We start from the raw sequence: 22189 nt of genomic DNA on the forward strand, positions 1-22189 counted from the left end.
ACCTCTGGTTGGAAACCCCTGATCTAGAATATATTTTCTCTTTTTAAAGTTTTTGTATTCATGTCTGATTTCCTGAAACATAGGAATTGGTGTAAAATATACTTCAAAAATGAGATTATTTTATAACATTAGTCTCCAACAGGCAAAATAATATTAAACAAATTAAAAATTTGAATTGCTTAACCTGAAAGTTTGCTAATTGGTTGAACTAACTCCATACTTTTTGGTAGATGACTCTCAATCTAGTGATCAGGATGACTGTTAGATAATACAGTGAGTCAGAATTGAGACATAGAAATCTCTAGTCTATATTCTAGTAACCATCTAATGATCTTCTGGATTTCTGAAGTACAAATATGATAATCCTAGAGACCGATCTTAAACTGCACTAGTGCATATGTATATTTTTGTTACAGTTGGTAAAATTCTGCTCCTTTCCTTAGATTCTTAGATATTATAGATTCTTAGATATTAAAGATAGCTTGTGCTTGCATGTGTACTCACATATATAATTGATATATATATTCATTACCACTACTTATTTGGATAATAAAAATTACTAAACGAATGTGGGTTCCAAATATATTAATGGACTTCGCAATTAACTTGTACATTATTTTTCTTCGAAGGATACAATTGAATTTAGTACCTCTTGCTTTCCAAGGACAGGCTTCTGAAGACAGAGAAAACGGGAGAAGAGCTTCAATTAATAAGCAAAAGAACATGGGTTCATTTGCATGTCAATCCCGAGCATACGAACATCTCATCTTCACCTTGCAATCCCGCTAGGCCCGTACGCTACCATTTGCGCTTGCGCTTTCTTTTGGCTGTCATGGTAATAGTAGGCGGTGCTTAGGTAGGTGGGTGGGCATTCAGGAAAGCAAGAGGGCGGCCCTGGGATGTTGGCTTTTTATTATCCAGTCAGAAGACTGGGTGCGCGTGGAGGGCGGGTATTTCTTAAATAGCCGGCGACGTCGGGGCGGGCTGAGCAGCTACGGATGGGGCGGGGGGGGGGGGAAAGGCATAATACGTCCTCTTGCTCTCTCTTGTAGGTTACGATGAGGAATGGAGAGCGGAGCGGCGGCGAAGACAACACCAACTGTTGCTGATGCTCGCGCCTCTCCCGCGCGTTCGACTGGCCGTGGGGAGTTATTAAGCCGTTGCTAGCGTCCTCCCGCCCCCACCTCGCGCTGTTTATGTGCGTGAGCCTCCGTGCGCGTCGCCAGACGGTTGCTTGGCCGGTTCGACCGGGGCCCTGTCGACGTCCGTGGTGGTGGCGGCCTGGCATATCCGCGCACCTAACCCGCTTCCTCAACTCCAGTAAGGAACCATGCGGCTATGTGGGGCGCTTCTAAAAAGCCCCATTCCCAAACAAATCGAATACTACTCTCGCTTTTCCCCGTCGCCGCTCTCTATTAAGCAGTTCCTGGACTTTGGTGAGTGATCAAACGGCACCTGTGCAGTCGCAGCGCGCGCGTACCTTCTACCATCATCTCCGCTCAACTAAGAATTTTTGATTCAGTCTGACTGGAGAGAAGGATCTCTAGGATACTCCCCCTCTGCTCTGTTTGACGTCATCAATGTTGGGTAGGGGCTGGATCTAAGGAGACATAACCTGAGTGGGGAGTATACGGTATTAGTTTGGGAATTTAGAAGGCAGTTTGGAACCTGCTGCAGGAAAACAGAAGCTCAACAGATGGGTTTTTTTTCCTGCTACATAAGTGCGGAAAGCTCCTAGATCTTGTACGTCAAAAACTGCTTCGAAGTTCTCCATAGGTCTCTTGTCCAGAGAGTGAACTGGAAGTGAAAAGAAATATTGCTTTACTTAGCCAGCACTGTGCATCTTCAAACTATTTTATGGGCCTGTTCGTTATTGAATTTCAGTTTCCTAAATCTTTTTTTCCTTCCAGTGTGCAACAGCTTTTTCAAGGTCAGTGCTACACTGCCCAAACTAGGCAATCAATCATACTTTTACTCAGGCCTGCAAAGCCTAGATTAGAGTTAGTGCTACTTGTGTTTTCAATATTGTGCTGGTTATGCAAGAGTCTTCAACCATGAATCTTATATGCGAGTTTGGTGATTTAGTGTATGCAATGTTATATTTGTGTTCTGATCCTACAGTACTTGGATTGCAGTATAGCAGTGCATTAGAGGAAATTTGTAACTCAAAGGAAATTGGAGTACAAGGAGAATTGAATTCAGGAGAAACAAAAATGGATTGGCTTTCAGGACAATTCTTATTTGAAGGATTATTTGAATCCTTTACTTTGTGGTTTCAAAGTGAGAACATAGTGAGCAGCCTGATTTAAGCTAATTTGAACATAGTTTGATTTACCTGAATATTATGTTTTTAGTATTTTGATATAATGTGCAGAAATGAATTTGCTTTGTGCAATGCTGTTTGATTTGGGTAAGTCAACAATTCATTATGTCTTTTTAAAAAAAAAATCAGTTCCTTGGTCATTTCAGGTTCTTAATATTGCATTTCTTTCACACAACTGCCAAACAGTCTTTGGTCTTTTACCAGCTTTGAAGCTTGAAGAGCTGATAGAAGTTTTGCACATTCCCATTCACCTTTGCAGCCTTAAAATTGAAATACCATTATTGAGGTATGACCGAGATGATCAAGGATAATTATTTGCACTGGATATTTAAAATGGAACATTACATTGAATTATATCTGTGAAGTACAGTTCAAGAATTACTTCAGATGTTTCAAACAGAAAAAATGGAAAACAATTGGTTTTGCCTTAAAATACATAAATAATATTTTACAAATTTATCTGTTTCTCTGTAATTTACAGTGTCTCTCTGTTAATTCATAAAGAATCCTATTTTATGTCTATATTCATATTTCCCATATGTTGATTTAAAAATATCCATGTCCCAGAGTCACTATTTATAGCATGGACTGATTGGTGGACCAAGAATTTAGATGAGAAAAAAACTCAACTTTATTTTCACTATTTTATTTTATGCATTTAAATACATCTTTCTGAGAAGGGGCTGACCAGCTTCTCAAACAATGCATAAATACATTGAAAACGCTTGGCCTAAAGATAATTCTTACATATTTATTTTGTTCCATAGTTCTTGTTAGGATCAGTTTGTCTAGTGGTTAAAGTACCAGACTACAAACTAGAATATTGTGTTTATTACTCCTGCATTAGGCATGGAAAGCCAGCTGGGTGACCTTAGGCCAGTCACTCTCTCCCAGCTCACCTCACCTCACAATATTGTTGTGTGGAAATAGGAGAAGGAGTATTAGGTATGTTCACTGCCTCAGATTATTTATAAAAATAATAAAGACAGCATATAAATAATATTTTATGCAAAATGTTTAGTAATAAAATTAATCTTTAAGAGGTTACAATACTTTTGTGATATAAATCACAAAATAGGTAAATCATATAAATATTCATTTCTGTATTCAGAATTCTTGGGAATCTGAAACTAAAATAAACAGTCACCTTTATTATCTAAACTGAGTGCATATAAGTAAAAGTAGAGCTATTTGGAAAGGCTTCAAACTCCAAGTATCTAGCGCTGATTTAATCCAAATGTAAAGATTAGATTAAATATTAACCAGTCGTGTTCCACTTCTAAAGGGTTTTTTATTGTAAAGGATGAAAAGGTACTTAATTGGCTAAAAATAATTCCATCAATTTTAGTACATTTATTTTAAAAAATATTTTAGTATTTAGTAGTGCCATCAACAATGAAATCTTTGCAAAATGGTACCAAACTACTGAAAATTTCTGAAAAGTTCATATTGCTTGTACTGAAAAACTTCTCATTTAATTTTATGAAATAAAAAATATTAAAATATTCATAATTTCTCTGATTTGCAAAACAAGTGTGACAAAAGAGATATAACCATAATCACTCATAAATGTTTTCAAGATCAGATCTTGTTTTATAATATGAACCAGGTTGTGCCCATGTTGAATTCTTTGTGCTTGGATTAAAAAATGATCTTCAGTTGTAGAATACATTCCAATTTCATTTGTGATTATCACAATATAAAAAGAATAGGAAATTCTGAAAGCTTAATGGCTTTCATTAGTAAAAACTTCATCTGCTGAGATAATCTAGGGAACAGAAGTAGTTGAAAATAATAAATGGCATAGATGATTAGTGAATGCCTTCAGCATTAGTTACAAAGTCATCGCGACCCCATGGACAACATTCCTCCAGGACTTCCTGTCTGCCATCTTCTGGAGTCCATTTAAGCTCACGCCTACTGATTCAGTGACTCCATCCAGCCACCTCATTCTCTGTCGTCCCCTTCTTCTACTGCCCTCAATCTTGCCCAGCATTAGGCTCTTCTCCAGTGAGTCCTTCCTTCTCATTAGGTGGCCAAAGTACTTGAGTTTCAACTTCAGGATCTGGCCTTCTAAAGAGCAGTCAGGGTTGATCTCCTCTAGGACTGACCGGTTTGATCACCTTGCAGTCCAGGGGACTCGCAGGAGTCTTCTCCAGCACCATAGTTCAAAGGCCTCAATTATTTTGCACTCAGCCTTTCTTATGGTCCAACTTTCACAGCCATACATTGCAACTGGGAAAACCATGGCCTTGACTATACGTACTTTTGTATTTGTACAAATATTACATGATCAGAATTGAAGCTAATTCGCATTGTGTTTTAAAAGAATATCCTTTAGTGGTAGGGCTGTGCAGGATTCAGTCAAAAATGTGTGCGGTACCTATCTACAAGTCTTTAAGCCATTTCATTTCCTGGAATATCCTGCCAATGCTGAGGGCAGTTTCATAAGCTTTGGAAAAGAAGCTGCGGTTTCAAAGAGTTGCAGATAGGTGCTACATAAGTACCCCTTATGTGCTCCAAGTTACCTTTTTGATTTTGCTTTGAATCCAAAGTGCCACTAGTCCTTCTGAATGATAAATAATGAACAAATTGTATATATCAGTTTAACATTGCTCTTGCCTATTGGTTTTATGGTCACAATTGGTAACAAATGTTCTTGGTTGCCAAATGAGGCGCTTAGCAAAATTCCTAGCTCTTTCATTTGTTAGGGAATACTAGATAACCCCTGATCCATTGGGTCATCCTTTCAGAATTATTTACTTATGCACCTCTTACTCTTGCTGTGCCTTCTTTGCACCATTGTACATCTACCTGCCTAGGACTTCCAACTTCCATTGACTTTCCTTGGTCAATGGAACCTGGTATTTATCTGGCTTTCTGTGTTCTGGTGGCCAACACATAGGACAGCAGCTATGAGTTTACATGCTAATCTATCCTGTAGAGTTTTTGTCTGTTCTGTGTATTTATGCTAAGAGGATTGCTGAGAGTATCGCCCCATGATGAAAGTAGGAGACTGAAAGTATGCCTCTTCATTAACAGCTCCCATCTTATGGAACCATCTCTTTGAAATATCCATTTGATCCATATTTCATAAGTTGACTAAGAATGTTCTATTCCTTTCATTCTTTGGTATGGATGGCAGACTTAGACTGTAGTTCTGTTTTTGATAAGAGTAATGTTACACTTTTTATTATCTTGCTTATTGACAGTACATTACAGAGCATCTCAGGTTATGACTACTTGTTCAGTGACTGTTCAAATTTATGGCAGCACTGAACAAGGGGAGTTATGAATGGTCCTCAGAGTTCTACCCATCGCAGCATCCCTACTATTTTCATGCGACAGACTTACATATCTACCATTTGTTGCCCTAACAAGTTATTCCTTGCTTAGCAAGTGGTCACTGAATGACTATTTAAAGTTTCAACACACTTCAAAAAAGTTACTTATGATCTGTCCTTGAAGTTAAACTGCTGCACCACCATTCCCACAGTTATGCAATTGCTTTTCAGGTGCTTGATAGCAGGGTCACATTTATGACCAGTTGCAGCATCCTGTGGTCACATGATCATGATCTGCAATGTGGGGTTTTTTTCTGTTTTCTTCATATAATAACCATATGATTCACTTAACAGCCAAGGTGACTTGCTTAACGGCCATTGTAAAATGATTGTAAAATCAAGTCAGGTCACATGGTGACCTGCTAATAACTGCAACAACTTGCATCCAAAATTCCAAGCTCTATTGTGATTGTAAGTCAAGGACTAGTTGTAGGTACTGCCCCAATTCATTCTAGGCTAAATGGTCTCCTATTAGGAACATATAAAATGCTGAAGAAATAACTAGGGATAGTTTAAGGCAGGGGTAGGCAACCTCGGCTCTTTTATGACTCATGGACTTCAACTCCCAGAATTCCTGAGCCAGCAGGCTCAGGAATTCTGGGAGTTGAAGTCCATGAGTCATAAAAGAGCCGAGGGTTGCCTACCCTTGGTTTAAGGAAACAAGTGTGCAAGTATGTCATAAAAGAGGAACATGGCTCTATCATTGGATATCTAAAACCCAAATCTTCTGCTTCAGTTCAGTTATGGTTTTATTACATCCCAAAACAATTAGTGCTGACAAGTGTGCCAAATAATCAGTTTCTTTGTTTAAGTGGAAGAGAATCTATCTAGCAAGGTGAGATGGATTAAGGAAGTTTTCCAGTATACTTGTTTCAGCCAAAATCTTAAGATAGCAAAGTTTTAATTGTACTCGGGAGAAAATCAGTCTAATTCTACTTGTATTAGAGTATTAAGAGTTGAATATGGAACTCATAATAAGATTTTAAAACTGTAAACCAGGAAAGTCCTTATAAATAAATAGCTGAGTGCCAATAATATCTAACTCAGATTGTTGATTTTAAATTCTTTAAAAGCTTCAGGGACACAATTATTAACAAATTGACCTGCGGATTTAGCAATTCCAAGATATGCTTTGGGAGCTTTTAGTAGAAACATTCTTGTTTGAGTAGATCAACAGGTAGAAGATTAAAACAGACCTAGATTTATAAAGGACTTTACCTGATTGATATTTTTATTTTTTAATAAGCTTTTATTTCCAAAGTTAAAATACAAAATCAAAAAAGGAAAAACAAAGCAAAGATAAAAACAAAACAAAAAAGTATATCGAACAAAATATCAAACATTCATATAAAACATATAAAATGTCCGCCCTGGTTGAATACTGATAAATATATTACAGCAATAATAATTATTCCCCCCTTGTCTGTTTGATGTATTTCTTTTCATTATCCATCTGGTTGGAACTTAAAGCATTTCCTAGAGCAGTGATGGCGAGCCTTTTAGAGACCGAGTGCCCAAACCGTAACCCAAAACCAACTTATGTATCGTGAAGTGTCAGGGCCTCATCAGCATTGTGGTTCCCTCGGGGGTGGGCGTGGCCCATGGGTGGGCATGGCTGCATTGGTCACAGCAGACTGGGCATGTCCAGGGTGGGCGTGGCCACCTTGATGTTGCTCGTGGGGGATGCCTGTGGGGGCTGGGCGGGATTGGGGGAGATCCAGGGGTCTCTTGTGGGTGGGGCGGTGGGCAGGAGACTCGTCCTGCGGGATGAGGCGGGGTAGGGCAGGGGTGCCATTGCTGCGGGGCAAGGCGAGGCAGCGGCGGCTGCTGCCTGACACCATCAGCCCCCGAACACAGGCCAGCGAGTGCATGGGGGGGCGTGCTCTACTACCTCTACTCGAGCTTGCTAGCCAGCTGCTTCGCCTCCTTTGTGCTGGGTGGGGCTGCTGCTCCGGGCGCCAGCAGTAGCCTAATGGATCTGCACAAGCTGGCGGCGGCGGCAGGCGTGCCCACAGAGAGGGCTCTGAGTGCTGCCTCTGGCACACATGTCATAGGTTCGCCATCACTGTCCTAGAGAATACCAATACTTTTCGTTTAGTTTATTTTGATTTTAGTCATGATGTACTTATTAATGAGTTTAGGCAAGTTCCTGAATACACTGTCAGAATTAATGCCAATAGGCAAAGATTTATTTACCAATATGTTAATTAAAATCAACATTATGTGAACAATTCTAACAGTGGTATCTTAACTAAACTAAAAAAGCCCTCTGGAAGAGAAACTAACTATTTTAGCCTCTTCTGGAATGTCAGTACATTAGGGCAAGTCTGATTTTCAGTGGAAGACTACACTATGGTTTGGGGACTTAATGGAGAAGCACCTTCTTCTTGTTTCTTCAATTTTACAGTACTTGAAAATTACTAACACATTTTCCTGAGGCATTGCATCAGGGATGCATCAATTTTGATTCAAGGAGGTAGCTCTGAAAAGATATCAGCCATAAATGTCTTTATAGAATTAAACTAGCAGTTTAAATTGAACCTGAGAAAGTGGTAGTTATTAATAGGTTTGTCTGTACCTTGCAGTATATCAATTTATCTGTAAGAGATTCTTAACACTCATTGTATTCTGGCAAAATGCTTCCTGCAATATGAAAAGCTTGAGATTTTATGGAAGAGGTAATAGTAGTAGTAGTAGTAGTAGTGGTAGTAGTAGTAGTAGTAGTAGTAAAGTTGGAATGGACCTTGGAGGTCATCAAGTCCAACCCCCTGCTCAGGCAGGAAACCCTACACCATTTCGGACAAATGGCTGTCCAGTCTCTTCTTAAAAACTTCCAGTGTTGGAGCATTCACTGCTTCTGGAGGCAGGTTGTTCCACTGGTTAATTGTTCTAACTGTCAGGAAGTTTCTCCTTAGTTCTAGGTTGCTTCTCTCCTTGATTAGTTTCTATCCGTTGCTTCTTGTCCTGCCTTCAGGCGCTTTGGAGAATAACTTGATTCCCTCTTCTTTGTGGCAGCCCCTGAAATATTGGAACACTGCTATCATGTCCCCCCTTGTCCTTCTCTTCATTAAACTAGACATACCCAATTCCAGCAGCCGTTCCTTATATGCTTTAGCCTCCAGTCCCCTAATCATCTTTGTTGCTCTTCTCTGTACTCTTTCTAGAGTCTCAACATCTTTTTTACATCACGGTGACCAAAACTGGATGCAGTATTCCAAGTGTGGCCTTACCAAGGCATTGTAAAGTGGTATTAACACTTCAGGTGATCTTGATTCTATCCCTCTGTTAATGCAGCCTAGCACTGTGTTGGTCTTTTTGGCAGCTGCAGCACAATGCTGGCTCATATTTAGGTGATTGTCCACTAGGACTCCGAGGTCCCTCTCACAGTTACTAGTATTGAGCAAGGTACCCCCTATACTATACCTGTGCATTTGGTTTTTCTTGCCTAAATATAGAACCTTGCTTTTTTCACCATTGAATTTCATTTTGTTAGATAGCACCCAGTGTTCAAGTCTGTCCAGATCCTTCTGTATCTTAAGCCTGTCTTCTGGAGTGTTGGCTATTCCTGCCAGCTTGGTGTCGTCTGCAAATTTGATGATTTCCCCATCTATCCCCTCGTCCAAATCGTTGATGAAGATGTTGAAGAGCACTGGGCCCAGAACAGAGCCCTGGGGCACCCCACTACACACTTCCCTCCATGTAGATGTGGTTCCATTGAGGACCACTCGCTGAGTACAGCCGGTCAGCCAGCTACGGATCCATCTGGTGGTGATGCTGTCTACCCCACATTTTTCTATCTTGTCAAGTAGTAGGTTGTGATCTACTTTATCAAATGCCTTACTGAAGTCCAAGTAAATTGTGTCCACAGCATTCCTCTGATCCACTAATTTTGTCACTTGGTCAAAGAATGCAATAAGGTTTGTCTGGCATGATCTATTTTTTACAAACCCATGTTGGCTTTTAGTAATGACTTTGTTTGCCTCTAGGTGTTCGCTGATTCGTTGTTTGATTATCTTTTCCAGGATCTTCCCAGGTATTGAGGTCAGGCTGATAGGTCTGTAATTTCCTGGGTCCATTTTTTTTCCTTTTTTGAAGATGGGAACTACATCAGCTCTTATCCAGTCCTCTGGTAGTTCCCCTGTGCTCCAGGATCTTTGAAAAATATAGTTCAGTGGTTCTGAGATCACATCTGCCAGTTCCTTGAGAACCTTGGGGTGTAATCCATCTGATCCTGGTGATAATAGTTTAGATAGTTTAGGTAATAGTTTAGAGCATTGTAATTATACAGTTTGACTCCTTGTGATGAATGGACTGATGTGCCTAATTGGAACAATAGGTCCTTACTCTTTTCAGTAGACCTATTAATTTCAAACATATATTAAATCTTTTTTATTCTTTCCAACACAATTGAATGTTGGAAGAAAATGATGTAAGGGCTCAGAACTCAGCCAACAGGATAACTTTCCAAAAGTGAAAAAGAATAGTGTCAAATTTGATATTATAAGAGAAATTGATAAAAGAAAGCTTACATTCAAAAATGGCCAAGATTCAGGTAAGGGTTGCGAAGAAAAAAAATTCCAGGAAGTGCATTTGGACTGTAATTTGGTTGTTGCTGACTCTTCCATTCTCACTCAATCCCTTCTTCCACCTGGTCATTTGATGCAGATTAGAGCATACTCAGGCAGCCTTGTGCTTCCATTGTATATACACCCCCAAAGAGAAAAGATACAGGAGGGGAGAGCAGAAACATGATTACACATAAACAATATATATGTGCTGACCCTGATTAATATTTGAGGAGGAAATGCATATGCACACGTAAAGACAACATGTGACTTTATTATGCAAAAGAAGTGGAGCCATTGTTGGTAAGTGATTAGGAAGAATTCTAGAACCTATGATCTGCATGTTTCCCCAATCTTTATATAACAAATTACATGGAAGAACCTGATCTGTATTTTAATAACACATTTTAATTTTAACTGAAAGGTTTTCTAGTTAAAAGGAAAAAAAAAACCTCAATTATGGACAAGCATGAAAACATATATTAATATTTTAGGTTCATATCTAAAAGGAACATTGCTAAATTATAACAAGCCATTGTTAGCCATAACTTAAAAGAGCAAGGGAAAAGTATACATAAGAAATAACAGTGTTGTATTCTGCCATTGTACATTTATCTGAACAGATGCTGAATGATGTGCTGTTGGACTGATTATAATGGGACTGCCTTAAAAAGTATGACCTTGATTGTGCCAGTTGCACTACACTTAAGGATTTTTCAAATTGCAAATCTTAGTTATTATATGCATAGCAATGCTTTTAACATTATTTCCTGGGCTGCAAGAACATAACTTAATCAGTACCTTGCAGCACTTGTTCATTTTTCAGGCAGTTGTCTTTTGTGACTATGACTAATGCATTTGCAATCTTTCTTTTCCATAAAATGGAATACTGACAGCTCATTAAGGTAAAACATAGGTCTGAGTTCACCTGACCTTTTTCAATATTACTGGGGTGGTGTCTGCTGTTAAAGAGGTGGGTAAGAGGAATGAAGTTGGGTATAGTCTCTAATCTGAAATCTAAATGTCTGACTTTATACTGTATAGCATGGTTAAGTTTCCTTATAAGAACAGTGAATAAATTTTAATGGATTTTTGATAATTTGAAGATAGCATTACAATCCAATATCCACTTGACTGGGAACAAGCCCTATTAAGCTTACTACTTAGCTGAGTACATAAGATTATACATTAAAGTAATAACAAAGTTAAAGCTAAAGGCTCATTAAATTTCATGAGGATGAGGCACATAGTACAACCCTTAATTATCATTAATTTTAATGGAAATATTTTAGAAAATCTAACTTTCTGAGATGTTCCTAGCATTTTAAGACTGTACTTTTTTCAGAGAACAGATTTTCTTTTATCACACACACTTTTCCAACAGAACCATTGGTTTATGAGAAGTACATGGAGTTTGTTGGTATATGTGTACTGTAATACTAATCTAACTATCATTGTAGAGAAATTCAACAATGAATTAACCTATCTCTCCATTCCTAAAACCATCCACATACAAAACCATCTGTATAGAGACAAAATTAAGTATTGTACTATTAAAATCCTCTAATATTTGTTTTGAAAAGAAGTAATTTGGACCAAACAGATTTATTTTGTTAATCGTTATCGTTATATCCTGAATGTGAATTAACACAATTGAAAATATATAAAAATATATATAATGTTGGATCCAGTCTTCATCAGAAGCAAATGGAAGCTAATTAAAGATTGCATTATATCCTAAGCTAGTTTATCTAGGATTTGAGAACTTCAGGAAAGGACCTTCTTGTGATCTAACTTGTACATTAAATAGGAACTAGTCTATTAAATTTTTTGATATACAGGACCAGAAGTTCAGAGCATTGTGGCTGTGCTATTGCACTCAGTTGCCTTAATAATGGTCTTGGGCGGCATGACGGCTCAGCGGTTAAGACATCAGGCTTGTCAGCTGGAAAGCCAGCCCGGGTTTGAGACCTGAGTGTCATGTGATGGTATGAGCTATTATATGTCCCAGCTTCTGCCAAACTAGCAATTTGAAAGCATGCAAATGTGAATAAATAGATACCGTTTCGATGGGAAGGTTTCTGTGTTCCATATTTTCATGCTGGCCACATGACGCCGGAAGCGTTTTGTCAGACAACGCAGGCTTCCTTGGCTGAGAATCAGAGCTGAGCACCCCCTTTCTTGAGTTGGTTACGACTGGACAGGTGAAACCTTTAATAGATATGATATGTGAAATATGGTAAGAAATTCTTGAAGTTGATGATTTTGTTGTGGTTGATAATTTGGATAGAGTTGCAATGTATGTTTATATATTACATATCAGAGTTTAATCACTGAAGTTCATTATATTTCCCAGATCTTCATCCTTTACAAAATGACTAGTTTGGGTAAAAAAAGAAGCTACAATAAACAGCCATAGCCAGGAATGATGTTAAGCTTGATGCAGAATTCTTATAATCAGATTGAAATCGTATTTAGTAACCAAGAAGAAAACTTACAATAATAAAGTGCAGTCCTAATAAATTATATTTTAATATCTTATTTGTATTGTCTAAGAATGTTTCAAGAACATGAAAACATAAAACTCTTTTCTTTCCACAGGACGTGATAATGCATGTGAGAAAACATCATACATGTTCCTGAGAAAAGAGCTTCCTGTGCGACTTGCTAATACTATGAGAGAAGTAAATTTGTTGCCTGACAATTTGTTGAATAGGCCTTCTGTTAAGCTAGTACAAAGTTGGTAAGCACTCATTAAAATAAGGGCAAATGAAAAGTTATAACGTACTGTATTTCCTTATAATTAATTCAGTAGCTGTGTTTCTGCTCCATTCTCTACTTGCCTTGTGCATTTTTACTTCTTTCCTTTTAGAAAAGCTCAATTCCCTTTTTTTCTGGCCTTACTGGTAGAAACTATTCCCTGTTTTTTTACTGTTCCCCTAATTTTCTAAGTTTTTTTTTAGTCTGCTACAACAATTTAAAATAATTTTTGTGTATATGTATAAACATGGATACATGGATGTATTAATTATGTAATTTTATAGCATAAGACTAAGATTATCATTTGCCACTGAAGATAATTTATGTTATGTTAAGTTGACCTTTCTTTAAAAAATTATTTACCTGTATAGGTAGTCCTTGCTTAATGACTGGTAACTTAACAATTGTCCAGATTAATAGCCTTGGAAAGAGTACTTTAAGGCCTGTAAAGCACTTCCAACCATCACAAAGCATGCGTGCGCACACACACCACATGTCATGTGATTGTGACGTGGATGCTTGGCAATCTGTTGCACTTACAGTCATTACCAACACCTCACAGTCATGTGATAACACTCATGTTATAGCTCTCTCTGTTACAGAAGCCTATACAAATAATATTGAAAATGTTGATCTTTCATATTACAAAATTATGATAGCTATGGTTGTTATTAACTTCTGTGTAAAAAAAAAATCACCCCAATCTGGATACTTGTGTTATGCCTTGTTTGCATTGAAAAATTGTTCTATCCATCAGAAGCTTTTCTCCTACTCCATGTTGACTACTTTTCTCAGGAAAGGTTGTCCATCCTTAAAGTGTACGTTTGCATCTTTACTAACTTCTGGGGGGAGCTGATTTTTTTATTTCTTTTCCCAAAATAATATTATTAACTCATAGAATCATGGGGCTGGGAGGGACCTTGAATGTCTTCTAGTCCAACCCCTGCTACAATTCCAGGAGACAAGCTGTTCCATTGAATGATTGTTCTCACTGTCAGGAAATTTCTCGTTAGTTCCAGATTGGATCTGTCTTTAATGAGCTTCCACCTATTGCTTCTTGTCCTGTCCTCTGGTGTTTTGGAGAATAAGTCAACCCCCTCTTCCCTGTGACAACAGTTCAAGTACTGGAAGACAGCTATCATGTCATCCCTAATCCTTCTCTTTGTTAGGCTAGACATACCTAGTTCCCTTAACTGTTCACCATCATCATACAGTTTAGCCTCCAGACCTCTTACCATCTTCATTGCTCTTCTCTTCACTCTTTCTAGGATCTCAACATCTTTTTGTATTGTGGCAACCAGAACAGGATGCAGTGTGTCCTTCATGGTGTAGTAGATAGCAGTACTATCACATATTGTGATCTTGATGCTATCTTCTATTGATACAGCCTAAGTCTGCACTGGCTTTTTTAATAGCTGCATCACACTGCTGACTAATATTTAAGTGGCTTGGTGGCCTGGTGGGGAGAGTGTAACTAGGTCATGCGAATGGTGGGCCAGCATGCATGTGCATGCAGCTTGACTTGCATAAGTTGAGCTGTGCGTGTGTACTTGCAATAGCCTGCTGCTTGCACAAGTTGAGTGGTGCATGCATGTGCGACGGCCGCCACTCGTGCTGCCCGGTTGTAAATAGGCCACAGCCCAGGGGTTGGGGATCCCTGCACTAGGACACCTAAATCCCTCTCACGGTTACTACTGTTCACCCAGGTACTACGTATTATATACCTGTGCATTTGAATTTTCCTTCTTAAGTGCAGGACCTTACTATTCTCACCACTGAACTGCATCTTGTTCGATAGAGTCCAGTGTTCAAGTCTACCTTCCAGAGTATTAGAAATTTCCCTCCAGGTTGATGTCTGCAGATTTAATATGCAAATATCAAATATATTCTTCTTCTATGTTTCAGGTATATGCAGAGCTTTCTTGAGCTATTAGAGTATGAAAATAAAAATCCTGAAGATCCACATGTTTTAGATAAGTAAGTAAAGAAAGGTGTTGAAACATGAAATCAGTATGTTGAACTTGGGCAGAGTTTAGTCTTGTAATAAGCTTGCAATAGTTCAATGAGCACTTTTGAATTTTTAAATTAAGTTTTTAATTGTAATAATTTTTAATTATTGTATTAGAAGAAATTATACAATACTAATGTGTTTCTAATTAGGAGCTTGATCTTGTTTAAAATGGAAAAATCAATATTACAATGTCAGGTGAAATTATTTCAGAAAGATGTAAGGACTAGATTGAGTTTAATAAATAAAAATTAAGCAAATAAATATAGAATATCTTGAAACTATTTGTTTTCCCTTCTTGAGCTAAAGCTTTCAATGAGCATAGCATTAAATAGTTTGGAAAAGTTTAGTTCAAAGAGCATAGATAAGACTAAGCATACACAAAATGCTCCAAGTCAAATTTCTTTGTGAAAAACATTATCTACTAAGAGTGGATTTTTCATACTTTGGCTTTGAAAGTATGTCATAAAAATCAGGTAATCCAATTTTATTGCCATGTATCATATTCCTATTTGGCATGTCTCTGTATTTTAGAAAAATATATTTTTTAAATTCACATTTTCTGTATACTTCTGTTTTCTTAATTTGAAGTAGCAAAGTAGAAAATTGACTTCTTTTGGCATTATCAAATCTTCATAGAATCAGCAAGTTCTAATCTAAGTCTTTAAGCATTAAGTAATTTTCAAGAAGGGGTACTATTCCAATCAGCAAGCCAAGTGAGTAGTTTAAATACTCCTTGGTCAACATAAAGTTTTGGGATTCAGTATTACTGTTCAGATTTTTCAGTTATTATTAGAGTAATAAATCATTTGAAAACTGGATGAGGAATTTTCAACCTTTTTTAAGCTGTGCTGATTAGATGAGGAAAAAGGCAAGTAAGGAACCTTAGGAAGAATGATGCTCTCTTGCAATCAGAAATATATGCTAGAAAAGTACCTGCAAGGAAAACTGATACGATTTTATTACTGGGTAGAAAATGTTATATTTACATTTCTTTACTCCTTTAAAGAAATTTCTGATAGGAGAAGTGAAATTTAAAGTCAGTTTTATATGTCTAATTTTTTTTAAGAAAGCTTAGAGTTTCATGAATAATGGCTGTTGGATCCAATATTATGTTGTGTGGTATTAACATTTACTGTTCCTTGGATATTAAGATAATTTGAGAAAACAAAGCTACTAATTCTAATTAGAATACTCATAGAAAGCCATATTTGTACTCTTGACTATATATTTATGAATTATATCAGTAACAGTTAATCATTACCCAGGATTATATTGCAATTATCATTTTTTTCATGCAATGTATGTAGATAATGTAATCATTGTGTCCATTATTCTCTAGCCATCATGTTTCCAATAATAAATTTATCCAGTTTAGCGCAAATGTAGAAGATCTGATCTGCTAACTGTAGACTCTGATCAGTTTTTCCTTTTGCATAGAGTTTCTCTTCTCCATTTCTTTTTAAAATTGTCTGAAGCATTGTTAGTTTCCAATTACAATTTGTAGACATTATTCACAATGATTTAAATTTTTAAAATTCAAAACTAGCTTGAACTAATAGTGGTTGACCCAAAATCACTAAAATAAATATAATACTAATAATGTGTAAGTTTGAAAATACTCAATAATTACCTAGCAGCGTACTGCTATCCCAAAATCACTATGCAAACTATATGATATATCATTTTTATTTTAGAACTATTGCACAACAATAATACCATTTTTAATTCTACAATTATTGCACAGTAGAAATTTTCATTAACATTCTGGACACCTTTGTTCAACCTTTTTCTTCAGCAAACTTTATGGTTCTGAATTATGAATGATATTTTGAAGCTATTATCCAAAATTTGAAAATAACAGTAATTGTAATACTTTTGCTTCTATTTTTTTTCTCTGCAGCTTTTTAGATATTTTGATTAAAGTCAGGAATCGTCACAATGATGTTGTTCCTACCATGGCCCAAGGAGTTATTGAATACAAGGAAAAGTATGGATTTGATCCTTTTGTGAGCAGTAATATTCAATATTTTTTAGATAGATTCTATACCAATCGCATCTCATTTCGCATGCTTATTAATCAGCACAGTAAGTATCTCTTTATTTAATAATGAAATAAATTGGTCTTTTACAGCAAAAAAAGGATATATGCCTGTAGTGAAAACATTTTTAAAGAATGTAATTTTTGAAATATATTATTTATATCTTTGTTACTCAGAATTTCATTTCACTGTATATGGTTGCCTTTCCTCCACCTTTCTTCTCATTTGAAATTTGTGAAATAGTCTAGCACTAGAGAGAGAGGGGATAATTGACTAAAGAATATACAGAGAGTATAATAAGCCATTGGGCATTTAGACCTGGATTTTCCTACATTCTAGTAAAACATGCTATTTACTGTCCTGCCCTGACTTTATTTAATACAGGCTAACAAAATAATTAGCAATTGGAATTATTTATTGAATTTGTGTCTTTTTCCTAGGCTAACTGCAGTACTGCACAATTTCTTATCATTAGAGATGAAAAAATATGGATGTTTAATGGAGAAAAATACCTTTGGGAGTAGGTGGGGATTTTGGATTTTATTTGGCAGAAAGAGAAAGGCATATCAGTCAAAATTAATAGGAAACAAGCCAATAGCTTTTCCGGATTCCCCCCCCCCCTTCAGCTTCTCAGAAGAAATGAAATTGGTGAGGAATCTAGAAAATGACCTTGGAAAATACCTGAGCAATAAAGGGCATATAGAAAAATTATAAAAGATATATTTTTATATATTTTATGATCTGTTGCCAGGAAAAGTCAAAAAAGGGATGTATAATGAATGCCTTTGCTTGTTTGGCAAGGAGTAGTTGCTTCAGCTTGTACATTGGGCAGAAAGCACTATCATGTATGATGTCTCCAAGTCACAGTAATTGCCAAGGCTCAGTGGTCAGGAGGCTTATTTTTTTAAAAAAAATATCTAAGCAAGATTCGTTTGAATTGCATATCGTTTATCCATTAAGGAAATCTGATTTGTATTATTTGTCATTGTGATTGTTCCAGTTTTTTCCCCCAGCCCAGTTTAAAAACATACCAGTGGAACCATTTTTAAAATTGCAGTAAAATATGATTCATCTAACATTGTGATATTTCACAGATTTAACTTTGAAATTAATATTTAAATTATTCTGCACTAATTATCCACCTGGCCAGTTTTGCTTTGATAATGGCATATTTTAAACTGCTATTTCAACAGCTATAAATAAGTTACAGAAAAATGTGTTTCTTACTCAAGTTATTTTCAGGATTTTGTTTGTTTGTATATATGTGTAAAGAGTGCACTGTACATAGTATTCCATTGCATAACGCTTGCAGATTTGATTTAATATGTGCAGTATATTTGGATATGCTTCTCAAGAAGCTGCTAATTTACCAAGACTGAAGAAATAAGCTGAGGGATATTACTTACTGTATTTTATAGTGTCATATTTCTAAAAGACTCATGGCAGTGCACAATTAAAATTAAATTTTAAAAAATAAACATAAGAAATCAAAACCAGTATAATGATATCTAACCACAGATTTAAAACTGATATAAACCGTCCCACTAGGTTAGACAGCAAAAGAAATTCCTGGGACATTTTTTTTTTACCAAGAATATAACTTTACTGTAGATTCCATGTGGTTACAGAAATAGGAAAGCCAGTTCTAATGTTTTCCTGCGAAAACAGCATAGATAAACTTTTCCTTTGTCCCCTGGACCTCCTACTGTCTATTGTCCACCAAAAAAATTCACCCTCCCAGTAGATAGCAGAGAGTGAATTTGAACTGATTGAAGTATTGGGCCCATCGGACTTGTTTGGAAGACAACTTTCGGGAAGACCTCATTTCTTTTAAGTTCTTGTGGTCCATCCACACCTCGAAAGGATTCTTACTGCCTTTCAAGAATTGCCTCCAGGTTAGGAGAGCCCAGTGGACCACGTAGACTTCCTTTTCCCAGATAGCCTATCATCTCTCAGTCTCTAAGAGCTTGCGAGATGTGTAGGCGCATGGCTGCAATTTCTTTTTTCATTCTTCTGGAGCAGCACTACCCCCACGGCCACATTGCTGGTGTCTGCTTATATCACAAAAGGTTTCTCTGGGTCAGGGTGCTTCATGTTCGGCGCCAAAAGACGTTTTAGGTTCTTGAATGTGGTTTGGCACTCAAGTGACCAGTTCAGGGGTTGGCTGGGCTGGAATTAGCTTCCACTTTCGTCTTCAATAAGTTCATGATCAGCAGGGCTATTTGAGCGAATGTGGGGATGAATTGGCAATAGAAGTTCGCAAAGCCAGAAAACTTTGCAATTGTCTCCTCATTCGCGGAGGCTCCTACTCTAATATTGCCCAGACCTTCCCAGGATCCATCTCTATGCCATCTTTCGAAATCTGGTACCCTAGGTAGTCTAGGCTGGCTTTATGGAAATCACACTTAGAGAACATCGCATAAATTTGCGCCTTCTGCAGCTTCTCAATCACTGCTCTGACTAATTTCACATGCTCCTCCTTGGTTTTGGTATAATTAATATATCATCCAGACACATTAGGACTCCTTTATACAGGTGCTCGTGCAGTATGTCATTTATCAGCTGCATGAACACTGCTGGGGGCCCCTGTAATCCAAACAGTATCACTCGGAACTGGTAGCAGCCTAGGGGCATTTTCCGTTTTCCTCTCATCCCCTTTCTTAATTCTCACTTGATAGTATGCCTCCCTCAAGTCCAGCTTAGTGAAGATCTTCTCCTTTGCAAGGTGCCCCAGCATGTCCTTCATCAATGGGAGGGGATACATATTTTCCATGCATATACCATTTAGCCTTCCATAGTCGACGCACAGCCTAAGGGACCTATTTTTCTTCTCTTTAAAAAACACAGGGGCCGCCATCCTCAACCTGGCCAGCTGAATGAATCCCCTGGCTAATTTTTTTTCAATGAAGGTATGGAGCTACTCCATCTCCCTGGGTATCATTGAATATAGTTTTGGCTTTGGCAATTTGGCCCCAGGCATGATCTCAATTGCACAGTCTGGGGGGCTCCTGGTATGGGGCGTCCCTCACTCGCTACTTTGTGGCCGTGGCTGGCTGCTCAGACTTCTCAGTCTTTAGTTTTACTGCACTCCTGCTCCGGCCTGAGGTGGTGCCAGCTTTTCCCGAGCTGGGGTCTCTCCCAGTTTTTTTTCCTCTTCCGACATAGCCGACATCTCGAGGTTACCTCCTGGTGGGATCCAGGTAGGCTATTTCTGTGAGAACTGGCTTAATGTCAATCATCCCACTAAGTTAGACAGCAAAAAAAAATCCTGGGACATTTTTTTACCAAGAGTATAATCTTTACTGAAGATTCCATGTGGTTACAGAATTGGAAAAGCCAGTTCTAACATTTTCTCGTGAAAACAGTATACCGTATATACTCGAGTATAGGTCGACCCGACTATAAGCCGAGGGACCTATTTTGCCACAAAGAACTGGGAAAAAATGGTGACTCGCGTATAAGCCGAGGGGGCATTTTTCAGCACACACATTTTTCCGCCTGGGCTAATCGGCCTCTTTGCAACCCCACCCCTCTGGTAACCGCGCGATTGTAGCACTTTGCACAAANGAGAGAGAGAGAGAGAGAGAGAGACAAACACACACACACACACAAAGAGGAGAGGGGAGCCGGCTGGCCCACCCGTTTCCCCCTTTCCCTGCGCGAGCGTGTGTGGATGGAGCAGCGGCCAAGGGTTTATAAAGCAAGCGGCGGAGTCCTGCAGCTCACGGGGCATAACACGGTAAATAAATACGAGCGTAGGGGATCCGCGCGTGAACGAAGCCCCACTCTCCTGCCCCTTTTGCTTTTGCTCCAGAGCCGGCATTTTTTAAAAGGGCTTGACTCCAGCCTGGGATTCGGAAAAGACTTTGCAAAAGACCACCCCACCAAGGGGGAAAGGCGCGCAGTTGGGCACCGTCTGCCTTCGGCGTCTCTTTTTAAACGGTGCTCGGATACTGTAAGTCCACAAAGAACTGGGGGAAAGAACCGGGCGGGCGGGCGGGCGAGAGAGGCGGGCAGAAAAAAAAGGGGGGGGGAAATCCACACGCACTTGCGCAGGGAAAGGGGAAAACGGGTGGGCCGGCCGGCTCCCCTCTCCTCTTTGTGTGTGCGTGTGTGTGTTTGTCTCTCTCTCTCTCTCTCAATTCTCCCCCACCCCAATTCGGCCGTATTCTTCAATACGGGCCGGCCCCAGCAGTTCCGGCTGGTTGCCGGCAGTTGGCTGTTCCTCCGTGGCCGCCTCGGCCCCCCCCGGCTCTGTCGGTGAGCGCCCGGCAGAGCGCAGCATCGCCAGGCCTCCCCCCTTTGGGCGAGGCGTCTGGCGTTCCCCCTCGTGCTTGGCTGCGGCGGCCCGGGGTATTCCGTCCCAGCCTCAACACGCAGTGCCGCAGGGAATGGAAGGGAAGGGGGGAGGGCCGTACCTGGAGCATAACATGAAGAATTGGCTGAAGAATACGGCCGAATTTACCCGGGCTGGGCGAGAAAGGCGCACCTCCAGCCTTGCCCGCAACCGGGAGAAGCCCCCTCCCTTTTGCAAGGTCGCCCCCTCCCCGCTTTTGGGGTGGGGGAGAATTGAGAGAGAGAGAGAGAGAGAGAGAGAGAGACAAACACACACACACAAAGAGGAGAGGGGAGCCGGCCGGCCCACCCGTTTTCCCCTTTCCCTGCGCAAGTGTGTGTGGATTTCCCCCCCTTTTTTTCTGCCCGCCTCTCTCGCCCGCCCGCCTGCCCGGTTCTTTCCCCCAGTTCTTTGTGGACTTACAGTATCCGAGCACCGTTTAAAAAGAGACGCCGAAGGCAGACGGTGCCCAACTGCGCGCCTTTCCCCCTTGGCGGGGTGGTCTTTTGCAAAGTCTTTTCCGAATCCCAGGCTGGAGTCAAGCCCTTTTAAAAAATGCCGGCTCTGGAGCAAAAGCAAAAGGGGCAGGAGAGTGGGGCTTCGTTCACGCGCGGATCCCCTACGCTCGTATTTATTTACCGTGTTATGCCCCGTGAGCTGCAGGACTCCGCCGCTTGCTTTATAAACCCTTGGCCGCTGCTCCATCCACACACGCTCGCGCAGGGAAAGGGGGAAACGGGTGGGCCAGCCGGCTCCCCTCTCCTCTTTGTGTGTGTGTGTGTGTTTGTCTCTCTCTCTCTCTCTCTCTCTC

General features: G+C 39.2%; 1 protein-coding gene across 3 annotated transcripts in view; it reads left to right on the plus strand.

Annotated features, from left to right (window-relative positions):
* The first annotated feature begins 1027 nt into the window (after nt 1-1027).
* Nucleotides 1028-22189, plus strand: part of PDK3 (pyruvate dehydrogenase kinase 3) — a 43946-nt gene continuing 22784 nt past the window's right edge. For all 3 annotated transcript variants that reach the window (XM_015827863.1, XM_015827867.1, XM_015827855.1), the window contains exons 1-4: nt 1028-1436; nt 12834-12975; nt 14898-14969; nt 16904-17088. In XM_015827863.1, coding sequence (XP_015683349.1) covers nt 1331-1436; nt 12834-12975; nt 14898-14969; nt 16904-17088 — 505 coding nt within the window. In that variant the 5' untranslated portion in view covers nt 1028-1330. The remainder of the gene's footprint in view (nt 1437-12833; nt 12976-14897; nt 14970-16903; nt 17089-22189) is intronic.

This window comes from Protobothrops mucrosquamatus, unplaced genomic scaffold (genome assembly GCF_001527695.2).
Source record: "Protobothrops mucrosquamatus isolate PMUCROS unplaced genomic scaffold, P.Mucros_1.0 scaffold_217, whole genome shotgun sequence".
NCBI classification, from domain to species: domain Eukaryota; kingdom Metazoa; phylum Chordata; class Lepidosauria; order Squamata; family Viperidae; genus Protobothrops; species Protobothrops mucrosquamatus.